The sequence below is a fragment of the Anser anser genome (genome assembly GCF_964211835.1).
Source record: "Anser anser genome assembly, chromosome: 6".
In the NCBI taxonomy this organism is placed as follows: Eukaryota; Metazoa; Chordata; class Aves; order Anseriformes; family Anatidae; genus Anser; species Anser anser.
In genome coordinates, this window is record NC_139726.1 from 418,139 (window position 1) to 431,913 (window position 13,775).

General features: G+C 38.3%; 1 protein-coding gene across 6 annotated transcripts in view; it reads right to left on the reverse strand.

Annotated features, from left to right (window-relative positions):
• DAPL1 (death associated protein like 1) overlaps positions 1-13,775 on the reverse strand; it is a 20,259-nt gene continuing 6,484 nt past the window's right edge. The window contains exons 3-6 of one of the 6 annotated variants that reach the window (XR_014586015.1): positions 12,731-12,794; positions 10,092-10,236; positions 3,901-5,940; positions 1-1,646 (exon numbers count right to left, since the gene is read on the reverse strand). Coding sequence is in view for 1 of the 6 variants with exons in the window: in XM_083841767.1 (XP_083697893.1) it covers positions 10,750-10,869; positions 12,731-12,794 (184 nt within the window). In the remaining 5 variants the exon portion in view is untranslated. Of the gene's footprint in view, positions 1,647-3,900; positions 9,935-10,091; positions 10,237-10,596; positions 10,870-12,730; positions 12,795-13,775 lie in introns of those variants that run through there. The other 5 variants (XR_014586016.1, XR_014586017.1, XR_014586018.1 and 2 more) reach the window with 5 other exon arrangements.

The following is a 13,775-nucleotide window of genomic DNA, read 5'->3' on the forward strand; positions in this document are numbered from 1 at the left end:
TACGATTTATCTTCATGTTTAATTCATCACGAACAACTAAATATGAATTTAACAGCAAAATAACTACTACAGATTCAGAGTACTGCAGGACATTTTCTATGCTATGCATGCATTTCACGCAGCATCTTTCAGTGGGTCTCTGAGGGGTACAGAAGAGAATCCATATATGCGTTCAAAAACAAGTTGCAGTCTTACACAGAAGAGCATCCTCAAAAGAACACTTGACATGATTGCCTTGTATGGTGTTGGAGGAGCAGAGCAACATGGAGACAAATGCTCTCAGGGGTACAACAGCAGAAAGTCAGTTATCTCACACTTCTTTCATTTTGACTTCAGCAGCTCAGTAGCTGGAGACTAGTCCCAAAACAAGGGCAGAACACTGTGTGCAGCTCAGCCACCAGCTTTTCCCTCCTCCTGCAGAGAATCACATTCTCTTCCCTCCATTCTGCATGTGTGATGAGGCCTCTGTCTGGAAGAGAGGAGTTTTCTCTGTCTCAGAGGAAATGTCTTAGCTCTGGCAGCCTTTTATGATTTTGTCTCTGAAATCTGAGACAAAAAAAAAAAAAACAGAGCTATGATGCTGCTGTTGTGGGATCTATTCCTAGTCACGCTCAGTGCTAGCTCTCTCTTCCTCTGTATATGAACTTAGAAGCTTTGAAAGACAGTTTGCTGTTAGTTGGAGTTAGGACCTGCTATTCCACAGGAAAGCTCAGAATCAGGATATTTTTAACTGGGGCTTGATTTTAACACGTCCCTATTTGCCTCATCAGAGCAATACTGTTGCATAAGGATTTTTGCTCTCCAGTACTTTTGGGAACAATTCAGCCCACAGCTGTTTATCGGCCTCTACTGTTCTGCCCTCTGCACCTTCCACTCATCTGTTCAGATGATTTATTTACTCTCAGCCACTGACATTCTTCGGCTCTTCTTTTCTCCTTCCCACAGAGGTTATGTCTCTGTGGTGGTTTCTATCATTCTGCCTTACTTTCAGAAATAGAACTAACTAATACTGGGGAATCTTTTAAGTGAGCGTAACAGCATTTTAAGAAGTACTCTTCACTACAGGAAACAACAACAGCAAAAAGCAATGCAATTTAGCAAAAAATATAGGGTAAAAATTTCAGTACACTTTACGTAGCCTCCTGCTTGAAATTCAAGAAACCACAAGACAAACCCCTACACGTATGAGAACTCTTGCTCATTCAGAATGTCCCATGTAGCCCTCTTTTAACTTCAGCAGTTCTAAAGGCAGTCTTTGAAAATGAGTGAGTAGTTACTCATTCCCTGAGCACAAAAATATTCAGATGCTAAAAAGTTAGAAATAATGATTTGAAACATTTAAAGGTCAGAACTATAGATTCCTTTACGTGATTGATACACGTGGATTTTTAATTACAGTTCAAGCAGTAAGTCATGATTTGTCTAGACTGCCTATGGGCTTACTGAGTGTGCCAAAATTAGCTTTTATATAGATAGATATAAAACAGATAAGTGAAAACTTTATACACTTATCTGAAAGAAGAATTTGGATCAATGATTAAGGCCTTTTATCTCCTTACAATTTCCCATCTGTCTCTCCGATCCTGCTATGACAATTCGTCTATCGTTACTGGCACCCAAATGTTCCAATTTCTTTATGGAGTCATCTGAATAATAAAAAAAACAAACAACGAAAAAAAAACACATGAGGACAGCATATAATGGTGGAAGCAAAATTGCTACAAAAGACAGCAGTAGGAAGTAGGAAGAAGGCACTAGTAATATGTCTTGGAGACCAATTTAAGAAAAGCTAGAATTTCTTCTTTGCTCTTTAGGCTCCCTCCCTTTCCTTCCATCCTTTTGTTCCATGTCAAAATAACTAACGTAGACTGGTGCAGAGGGTAGGGTTTATTGGTGTGTTTAGTCTTTGTTGTTGTTGTTGTTTTTACTTTAGTGTATTTAGCACAGCACATCAGTTCAGAAAAAGCACTAAAGAAAATAGAAGAAGGTTTGCATATCATAAAGTTTAGAAGAAGCTTGTTGTATATGAATTATTTGCTCCAAACTATAATAATATCATAGAATGAGGGACACGAGTGTTTTATATTTGAAATAATGCTAGTAGTATTTATCTGGAAATGAATCCCTATGTGGAGACTAGTACTGCATTCCCTATCGTCAAGGGAAAAAATTACTTTGATACGTAAGAAATGATGCCTAATACTTCAGAAATCCCCAGGATGTAACAAAAAATCCATGAATGTCTTGAAAAGCTGGAAGCACTAGAAACATCTATCTCATGAAAACAGTCATGAAAGTAAGGAGATCTGTGCTTATGGCTGGTAATTTGTTCTGTTTCACTAGTATACTTTTTATTTATACTTCTAGGGCAATAGGGCTAGCATACAGTATTAATTTATGTTTCTGAAGATTCTGTTGGGAAAGACTGTCTCAAAAGAGACTTAATGGAATTTCTTCTCTGTAAATAGATGACGATCTGTTCTTAGGTTATAGTTCACTCTGTCAGAAAACTGTCAAGAACACCGGTGCTACTGAGGTCCTTCTCAGGAACAGGGATTGTATTCCTCCCCCTGCCCTTCAGCTGGAACCAAACCACAGTCAAAACTGGTCCTTCACATTTTCGTTACAAATATGACAAACTGTTCTTTAAAATGAGAATTTGTTTTTAATCATGTGGTGAGCCATAACAGCAGAAGAACACTTTGTGTCTCAGTGGAAGTGTTTAAAGGTACAATGCATATGCCAGGCTACCGAAAGGTTTTCTGTAAACTGGGAAAAAGCCAAAGGTTCGTAGTCCGTGTTCCATTTGAAAGGAACAGTATCGTTGGTTAAAGACAAATATTTCTGAGCTCATTATCATTCTACTATACCAACCAGCTTCAAACTTAAATTTTTCCAATTTGTGAAGCATGATCTTATTCGTGTAAAACAATATATGCATTCCAATTTTGCCAGCCAAATTTGTAAATGCCTTATAGCCACAGCCTGCAGAGTTTTGGGACATTCCACTCACTACCCCTCACCTCCTTTTTTTTCTGTGCACGCGCTAATAAACGCATTCTGAACAAAGCTATCCTTCAGTTAAGTTCTTGAAGACAGTCAGAGTTATAAATGTATCATGACAAATACATCTATAACATTTTTAAATGCCTTTGTTTATTTACTTTTTGTGAGTTGAATTCAGTTAGAAAAAAATAAAATTCAAGATAGTAGCAGCCTAAAATCGGCCTTGCTAAAGGGTTAGAGGCTAGAGTTAAACATAATTGGAGGGTTATCCACAATATTTTAAAGTACTGTCTTTAGAAACCTCAAAAAACTTTTGCATAGCAGAGCTCAAATATATGTGCACTGTAGAGAAAATTATATGTCTATCCATCGTTGCCTGGCATTTTTGAACAGCTCCAACAAAATTATCTCAGTCTGAATGTAGCTTTTTGACTTGTTTTCGCTTTTTAAGGCTGAGGTCCACAGAACAAACCAAGTTAAAAGCTTTCAATTTCAGCTATTTTTTTAATAACTATTCTTGTTTTTCATTGTTTTTGATGTTTTTTGACAGTAACATATAGGGAACAAATATTTCAGCCTTGTGCAGCTTAAATTAAGCTCAGAATTTTTGCTAACTCTTGAGCTTCAAAAAAAAAAAAAAGATACCAAATATGGAAAAATTAAACTAGAAGGAATTGCAGAAAGTTATGAGCAACAAAAGTAGGATGGAATTAAAGTTTAAAGTCACTATTCATTTTAGTGACTGTTCTATTTCAGTATGCATTTACTGTATATTTTGCAACTAAAATGATGGCTATTATATAAAAACTAACACTTTACGATAGCTTTATTATTCATTTACATAAAAATAACTTCTGAAATAATTAAATGAAATCAGTTTCAGAAACTTCATACCTTTTTACATAACAGTTGAATATGAAATGCTGTATCCAATTTTCCAATGTTGCCTGGTTCACGGACGAATGAATTGTTTCTAAATTAACAAGTTTAAATACATAGTATGAAAGCACCTATAAAATCAGCAAATACTGATTATCTATGCAAGTGTGGCTAATACAAATATAGTATGCGCTTTCCTGTATTCCCTGTTTGATGTTTCAGTTTAATTGACCACAGCCATGAACATCAAGAATGTAAGAAGGAAAAGGAACTGTTTTGTAACCGTTATGCTCTGTGTATCTCTACAATTGCTAGAGTCCCCTGTGAAATACCAAATGATTTCAGAAATTAATCTATTATTCTTCTTTGAAACTACTTCAGCATTTGTTTTTCAGATTAAGTATACCTCCTTCTAAGAAAATAGCTGCATTTTCAGAGGCTAGCTTAGCTGGCAGAACCTGAGTAAGCTGTAGACGTACAGCTACCTCTTGTGGCAAAAGTAGTATACTCATAATACTGAACTATTGAGGTTTCTTACATTATGCTTGATGTGATTGATAAACCTGTATAGCAACTTAGCAAACTAGGAAAGCTGGAGGGTAAGAAATACTCAGGTTTCATAATTTTAATAAACTCTTCATCTGAAGAGCGAACTAGAAATTGGTAATTTGTTACAACTGAAATGCCAGAAATTCATGTTAATAATAGAATTATCTAAAAGTTTTCCATTAAAATCCAGTAAGAGTGGAATAATGGCCAGGACTGGAGTCTATGGCCAGGTTTGACAAGAAGAATAAAGCTTCTCACTATTAGGTTGAATCGTTGTTCTCTGCAAGGTTTCACTGAATAAGGTGAAAACGATAACTAGTGAAAAGGGAAGGCAAAGTGCCTTACAGTTTACAGTAGCTGAGAAAGACTGAAAACAGTTACCAGGTACAAGCCTGGTTCAATAATGTATTCTGCAGAACAGCAGCAGCCATTCGGCTAACAGTGGGGAAGACAAGAAGCAGTCAAAGCTTTAGGTCTGGAAGCTCTAAGGTCTCAAGACAAAAGGAATGCAATCTTGGGTATCTGCAAAGAATCCCATCACATCTACTCTCTTTAAAAAGATTTAATGCACAAATGGCTCAAAAGCATGAAAAAAGTATGCATTCCTCCTAAATTGATCAGCTAAACCGATCAGCTGCAAGCATCTGCCCTGCTCGTGCTAAGGAAGAAAGGATAGCCTATGAGATGCAGAAAGGGAACACAAGGAACAGCAGCATGTTGAAACCATGGTCATCAAGGACAGCGAGGGTTTCAAAACAGGATTGCTTACTGTGAACCTGTTTTGGGAGTTATGCTCAACAGTGTCACAGATGACACTGATTAGGCCAAGGAATTTTTACATTCCAGAAACACATTCCTCCACCACTGCAGCTGAAGAGGAATTCAGTAGATGTACATGTTTGTGTGTATACCAGCTGGATTTTGTGTAGCAGGGAGAGGTTACTGTGCTAGAAATGATTTACAAATCTGTGCATACTGCTTGGAGAGGGACAGACTGAATGAGTACATCTCAGAAGGAAGAAAGGATTTAAACATTTATTTTATTTTTTTAAGCCTTTCATTATGGTTCCCTTTTATTGTAGATTTCCAGATTAGCCACATGTATTTCCTTTGTCATTTAACCTGCTTCATGGCTTCACACAGAAGTCAGAAGTCACGTACTCTCAATTCAGACTTAAGTCTGTACACTAAATAACAACACATACCATAATTCATTCCACAACAGCTAAAGTTACACATTGCCAAATTCCCAAACAGCTTTGTCAAGCACCACCCAAAATGTGAGAGTCAGGTGCTAAGAGGTAGACACTCACCCTCACTCAAGAAATTCATCCCTGCAGAGAAGTCCAGAAAAACATGGGCCTTATTTAAGCCTTCAAACAGAAGGTGTGACATTATCAAATTTAAGAATATGTTGAAGGCCTTGTAACCACCAGCATTTACTGAGATCTGTTTTCATTGCCAGTTGTCTTCAGCCACTCCCACTTCTGTAAGGTGTTTTAAAGTCTACAGACAAGAAACAACTCCATATTAAGCAATGTTATTTCCATCAAGAAGTTCAACAGAAGAAATAGTTTCCTGAAACCATGCCATTCTTGTTAAATGCTTCCATCATTTGCAAAAACAGGCTTCCTGCAAGGCTTTGATCTTTTCCAGCAAACCAACTGTATTTGTTCCTTATGTTCTGAACTTAGCTGTAGTTCATATTTAAATATAGGCAAAGTAACAAATTAAGACTAGAACTAGATAAAACTCCCTAAAACAGAAGGTAAAACTGATTCATCGTAGCATCACCAATGATGCAAACACAAACGAAAAGGATGCCAAAGAGTTGATGGCACATACAGGATGAAAAACTGTCAAGTCTATTCTTTAAAAGTTTAAAATACAATTTTTGTTTTCTGTTTAGTTCTTGTTATTAAGAATACTGTCATAAGCAGGACACCTTAATAAATATATATAAATTTGAGAAAATAGAGCACCTGACAATGCATTTGTCAGAATACAACAGTTAAGTAAAAGATTGACTTGGCTGAAAAGGAAGTGTTCTTAATTATAAAACACTTCAGCAGAAGAGTTTATTCTGTATACGCTTTTGTATTGGGTTTACATGGCAAGGTTTTGGTAGCGGGGGCTGCAGGAGTGGCCTCTGTGAGACGTGTCCAGCAGCTGCCCCGTGTCAGATAAGGGCCATTTTCAGCCAGCTCCACAGGGACCCGCCGCTGGCCAGAGCCAGGCCAATAAGTAATGTTCTTTGCGTCTCTGTGAGAGCAGATTTGATAAAAGAGAAAAAAAAAAGAAAAAAAATAAACTGCTGTGGAACAGCATCTAGGGGAGTGAGAAGTGAGAAACAGCCCTGCAGCCCCCAAGGTGAGTGCAGCAGGAGGGCAGGAGGTGCTCCAGGCTCACAGCAGCAGTTCCCCTGCGGCCTGGGGAGAGGCCCCTGGTGGAGCAGGCTGTCCCCCTGCAGCCCACGGGTCCCACACGGAGCAGATCTCCACGCTGCAGCCCGTGGAGGAGCCCCCGGTGGAGCAGGTGGATGTGGCCTGGAGGAGGCTGCGGCCCATGGAGAGCCCCCGCAGGAGCAGGCCCCGGGCCGGAGCTGCAGCCCGTGGAGAGGAGCCCACGCAGGAGCAGGGGGTCTGGGGGGAGCTGCCGCCCGTGGGGGACCCGTGCTGGAGCAGTTTGTTCCTGGGGGATGGACCCCGTGGGACGGAGCCGTGTGGGAGCAGTTCCTGAAGAGCTGCTGCCTGTGGGCAGCCCCCGCAGGCTCAGTTTGGGAAGGACGGCATCCCGCGGGAAGGACCCCGCACGGAGCAGGGGCACAGAGTGACTGTGAAGGAGCGGCAGAGATGAAGCATTACAGACTGACTGCAGACCCCATTCCCCTGTGCTGCTCAGGGTGAGGGCATAGAAGAGGGTGGAGGAGGGGAAGGTGGTTGTAGTTTTTTGTTTTGTTTGTTTTTGGTTTTTGTTTGTTTCTCACTGTTCTAGCTTGTTAGTAACAGGTAATGAAATTCTCAAATCTCCCTATGCCAAGTCTACTTTGTCCATAATAATAATTAGTGAGTGATCTCCCGGTCCTCATCTCAACCCTTGAGCTCTTTCCATCATATTTTTCCCCCTTTCCCTTTGAGGAGGGGAGTGAAAAAGCAGTTATGGTGGAGCTCAGCTGCCCAGCTGAGTAAAACCAACTTTCAGGTTCTCTCCCAAGCATAGCAAGTGCTATTGACACAGAAAGCAAACATTAAATGCTACATGTAATAATGCCACAGGGGAATGCAGGAAATGAAGTAGATCAGTTGCCAGGATTTCTTCCTCTGCAGGATGCATATTACAGCAAAAGAGGGACTTGCACCTGCTTGACATTTAGTAAAACCAATAAACTGAGCTTATCAAACTTAAGCCCCCTGGCTTCTTGTTAGGTCCCCTTTCTCTACATTAAAATTTTATATAGGTAGAATATGGGAGATATTTTACATTAAAGCAGGCTTTGTGATAGTGCGGTTGGAACTACCATACCATCACTCCAAATATGCACTGTACACTTACAGATCCTAGGCACTGCTGCAACACGTGCAGATGCATTTTTCCAGGATGACTGATGCTTCTAGAAGCGTAGACTGAGCCTATGCTGCACAGCTCCCAGTGCAGATAGAGTAGTCACTATACTGGAGAAAACTGAGTTACTGAATATTTTTAATTCAACTATATAGTATTGAAGCTGCTAAAGGTGCACTGTATGAGGACCTATTAAAACTGGATTAGGTCCATAAGCAACGATTGTATGACCACTTGATTTATGTCAATAAAAACATTCCCTATAGTTACTTTCTGTATTGAGCATGCCATCCCTACCCTGAACATATTGTTTTAAACTGTTTAGATAATATTCATTAGAGAACAGACTGCAAAAATTCAATATGGAACAAGTAGAAGGGTAGTCAGATTCTTCTGTTTACTCACTGTCACAGCAATGTTAATATTGATCACAATATAGGAGTTTATGCAGCTGCAACAATGAAGTACTGCAATAAGTGACTGGATTCCCACAGTAATTTGCACACAGCTAGAACAGTAGTGTTTTCAGCCACTCTAGGGGTGCAGGATAGAAACAAGGATCCCGTATCTCTCTGCTCCCAAGCTATTTGAATAGCTTCTTGCAGCAGGGTGCAATTTACCAGTCATCCATTTCTGTAGCGTGCCATCCCTTCAAGTTATTAGGAAAAGATGCTTGAATTGATTCTTCACTCAAGTATATATTAAGCACAGGCCAGAATAATCATAGCATCCAGGGGAAGGTTGATGGGTGTAATCCAAAAGAAGATAATCCTTTTTACTAACACAACCTCATCTGGCGTAACATCCTTGGCAAGAATATGCATAGGTTTTCCAAAGCAGATTACTTCAGAGAAAGAAATATTCATACAGGCCATCAGAATCAGGCCCCATTATTTTCACTAGCTATTAGTTTTCTTCAGGAAAAAAAAAAAAGGTAAAAATCAGAATTATAAATTTTTTTCTGGCATTCATTCTGTAGTGAACATGTATTAGCAGAGGTATTTTAATTTTTCTTATTTGTTCAGGGTGTAACCAAGTTATTTATTGCATATACTACTAATCACCACCTCCCGTGATCATAATTTAATCTTTAATCAACATATAAAGTTATTTACATTTCACAGATGAATAAAGTGAAGCAGACATTCATGTTAAGTGGTAACACTAATTCTGAGTAACCCACCTGGGGTTCTCCTCTAAGGAGAGGGCTTCATATGTTTAATGAATTTCCACTGTAGTCATGTGCAGCACACTATGAAAAGAAACCTCACAGATGATATAAATGTATTTCTGAGCATCACTTTTCATATTGAGCAAGTCTGCTTCAAGTGCTTGACTGCAATTTTAGTGCCACATTCATCTGCAATTACTACCTCAAAAAAAAAAAAAGTCCCAGCAAAATTAGATTCAGAGCAAGAAAAAAAGCTGAGCTACCCAACCAACCAGCAGCAGGACATAATTATTCTCTGGCAGGACTTTGACTATTTTTATTGTCTTTCCTGACAGTATAAGCATTCAAGGCTCAAGGATACTTCCTGTACTTTTATTTACAATTGCTCCTCCCCATTTTCAAGCTTGATCCCTCAGGCCCTACTACTTCCCATCTGTACTGAGTCTAATCGCTTTTCAGGCTCATCTGCCATTCTAGCATCCCAACCTTAGACTCCATATGCAAATCACTGTGTTCCTTGCAACCTGACTCCGCTTTCATGTCTTCCCTCTCATCCCCGAGGTTCAAGTCCAAGTCATGTATTTCCTTAATTCCTACTCCCCAACCCTAAATGGGTTAACATAGACTGTTCTCACTTGGCTCTTCCTACTGTCTGGATCCCAGCGGAGGAGTCATTAAGGACAAAGGAAAGAGGGGCTTCTTGCTGTTAAATTCTTGAGACATCTTTCTTCAAGGAAAAAGTGTTTGGAAAATTTTGCTTACGTATCACTGGAATCAAACATATTCAGCATTAACAAGTTAAATCAGATAATTTAGCTGTCGTACAAATTTCTACTAAACCTCCATTAGCTGAGGGCCTTAAAAGTTCCTAACCTGCCCAACTTTCCAATGTCAGTTTCAACCATCATTTTCCCTTCCTCCTCACCTTAGGAAATGCTCCAGTGCACAAGAAGCTGGACTTCCTTACAGAAACAAATGCCAGAAAAATCTGTAAGTCTTTCCCAGGACCTTCTGAAGTTGCCATGTCAAGCAATCAGCCTGAGACAGGCATTGGTATGGAACACCTCAGCCTAAATCATAAGAGAAAAAAAAAAAAAAAAGAGATCCAAAGGAACACTGAGGTCAAAGTGTTAGGCATCTCTGGATTTTAAGAAGCACTTCAATCCATTTACAACTGACATACCAACTCTCTCAGAAAACATGCCTTTCAGTTGTGACCTTTCTTAGGATCACATTCACTTCACCTTTGCTATCACTAAGTTTAAAAAAAACATTATGGAAAAGAAGATGGACAATTCCAGTACTTCAGTCAAAACTCGCACAGGAAGTGAAGCTGTTAGGCTTCTTGGCATTGAGTTATTATTGGACACTAGTAAAAACAGATTAGACAGAAGCTATATATTTTAATAAAACCCAAGTAACTGAGTAACTCTTTTTATAAAGTATTTTATTGTCACTAACAGAAACACAGTAAGATACATGGCAACTATTTCCACAGTTTTTGATCCTTTACCACAGTGTGCTAAGTGCTATTTAGAATAGAAATTTGCTTCTATGTAAACATGAGTTTTTAAATGCATATTTTAACATTTCCGTGGCTGTTGAATAATGTAAATTCTTTTAGGCAGCATGAACTTCTCCAAGGCAGGCTGTGGCTTTTGGTGAGCAACTTGTAATGCTGCTGCAGGAATTTTGTGGCTCATCTGTAACATTAAAATGAGGGAAGAAAGTTGTAATAGAATACAACTTTTCTGTTGTTCTCCTCCTAAATTCCATCACATGAAAGTAGTTAAACCTAACTCTACAAAGAGTTCAAGTGATCACCAGAGAACTCAGTGATTCTGTACATTTAATAATTTCTGGTTTAAAGTTTTGAAATTAGTCTGACTACCTTCTGTGAATTATTGACTTTCTCAGTAGTTCATAGAATGAACTGACAAGATAAGGAAAGCAGAACAAATAAATTGTAACCGAGTTAACAGTAAGTGGTTACAAATTCTTACTTTTCCTGATTCAAACCACCATCATTGTAATATTTAATTATCACTTTCTAAAGAAGGTTTATGTATGAGATTCTGGAAACCAGCTGTAGAAGAAAATGGTAGATCAGAGCAGAGGAGATGGGAAGTAGAGGAAAAACAAGATATCTCTGTTTCACCTTAACAAATAAGTCTAAGCCAAATTTCAAGATCTACATAGTAAAGCTTTGATCCCATCTGTTGATGAAAGGCTTATGTTGAAATGTGACTGATGTTTTACAAAGCTCTATGGATGAGGAACTCTTCGTATGCTTCAGAATCTAAAGATTGCATGAGTATGAAAAACAGATGAGAACAGTCAGATCTGATTAGCATGCAAATTAAAAAGCTGCTTGTTAAATCAGCTTTTGCAATATTTAAGTGTAAGACTCTGCATCAACAACCTAGCAAGAGATACTAGACCTGTAAGCATAATGATGAATAAAAGGGTCTATCAGCAGCTTTGTGACATAAAATTTTAAGTAATCTTGTATTTCCAAGAGAGAAATCAGTCAGATGTCTGACTATCTTGTATCAGTCCTCAGGTGAAATAACTGTATATGGAGCAACAATGGAATATGTTGTACCTGTTGTCTCAAGGATCACTTAAAACAGTTTGACATTAGCTTACCACCTGTGCACTTGTCAGCAACACTACCCACTTCCTTTTTAAGTTATCTTTTTTCTTCTCTGAGCTGGATCCTTAGAGAAGTTAAAGCCATTTCCATAGGTGGATAGTACTGAAGACTATGTTTTGTTCTGGGTTGCAAACCCAGCTCTGCCAAAAAATTACTATGTCACTGATAGCTTTTCTCCACATTTCAGTAAAATTTCTAGTACCAAAGGGGCCTAAAGGAAAGCCAGGGAAGGGACTCTTTGTCAGGGGGTGTAGTGACAGGACAAGGAGTAATGGCTTTACATTAAAAGAGGGTAGATTTAGATTAGAGATGAGGAAAAAATTCTTTACTGAGGGCGGTGAGGCACTGGGACAGGTTGCCCAGAGAAGCTGTGGATGCCCCATCCCTGGAAGTGTTCAAGACCAGGTTGGATGGGGCTTTGGGCAACCTGGTCTAGTGGGAGGTGTCCCTGCCCATGGAATGGGTTGGAATTACATGGACTTTAAGGTCCCTTCCAACCCAAACCATTCTATCTTCCGTGAATTTGAAATCAACATACCACTAAAACAAAAAAAAAAAATACACTTTAATATCTAATAGTACTTTTCTATAACACATATACACATAACCACTTTGTGGCTACTTATTTAATGCTACATAGGAGTAGAAATGCACAGAACAATTAAAAATAAAAAATAGCAGAATAAGAGACTGCTGGTTACATTTTAGCCATCTAGCATTTCACCCACATACGATCTGTTTCTTTAGAGACTATCATCAGGAATGTTTAGTAGTGGATGATAAGCCTACAAATGTCAGATGACAGCAATTTAAGGAAAATTCACTGTTTTTTTTTGTTTGTTTGTTCTTGTTTAGTTTTATGGAGAGGCCTTGACAAATACATATCTTGTTCTTCCACATGTACTTACTTTGTCCAGTGCTTCTGCCAGTATGACACTCATCTTCTGAATTTTTGAAATACTGACGACAGCACTGTAAAGCATGAGAAAGAGAAGTATTTAGCATCTCCATCTTGCAAAAACGCTGCCACTTATTTTTCAAACTTGTTAATAAAAAACATTCTAAAATGGAAATTTAAGTTTTGGAGCTAACTATATGATATAAAAAGGAAAGTATGCTGCCTCAGAATAGAGCAATGGAAAATCTGTGTTGTGGCTTTTCTTTTTTATTTATACATAGTTTTATAGAAAATACTATATTTTATAATTTTTTACACTGTGGAGTAGCTTCACCGAAGTCTAGCATGGAAAGACAGAAGTAAAAAATTTGACTTCGTTATTTTCTTGGTTCTAATCTAGGCCTATGAAAAACATTCATCCTCTGGCAGGGGAATATTTTCTTTGACATCAGCAAATTGTCAAGCAAGAACTTTTTGTACAAGATTATCCCATTAACTTCCTTGTAGTTCAATGCGAATTAGCCACATCACCAACATTCCAAATAAACAAGCTGTGGGTATGAAATACTTCAGATAAGCATTAGAAGATTACACATTCTTCTGATGATATTATTATTTGCAGTGACACCTCTATAGCTTAAAATGCAGTCAAGGAAAGTCAGTATCAGCCATATACATGGTACCAAACACCTTAACCGTGACTCTTGAAAAAGCAGATACTGCTTGAGTGAAGCTAATGATTCGGAAGATGAGACAAGATAAACTTTCTATTGAAATTTCAATTTAGGAATTGATAGTTTGCCAAAATGACAAATGTAAGATATTAAATACATGTTTATGCCATTGGATAACCATATTCTGGAAAAAGACAGCAGCAAGACTGGACCCAGACAACTAACAATTGGTGAAAAAACCTTCTAAACTAAAATCCTCCAGAAAAAAAAAAGGGTTATTAAAGAAATAAAAACCCCCAAACAGAAGCCATTTCTCTTACATAATGAGCTATAACCAATTTTTATGTATTATCTATAAACTCATGCAGGCATCTAATTAGT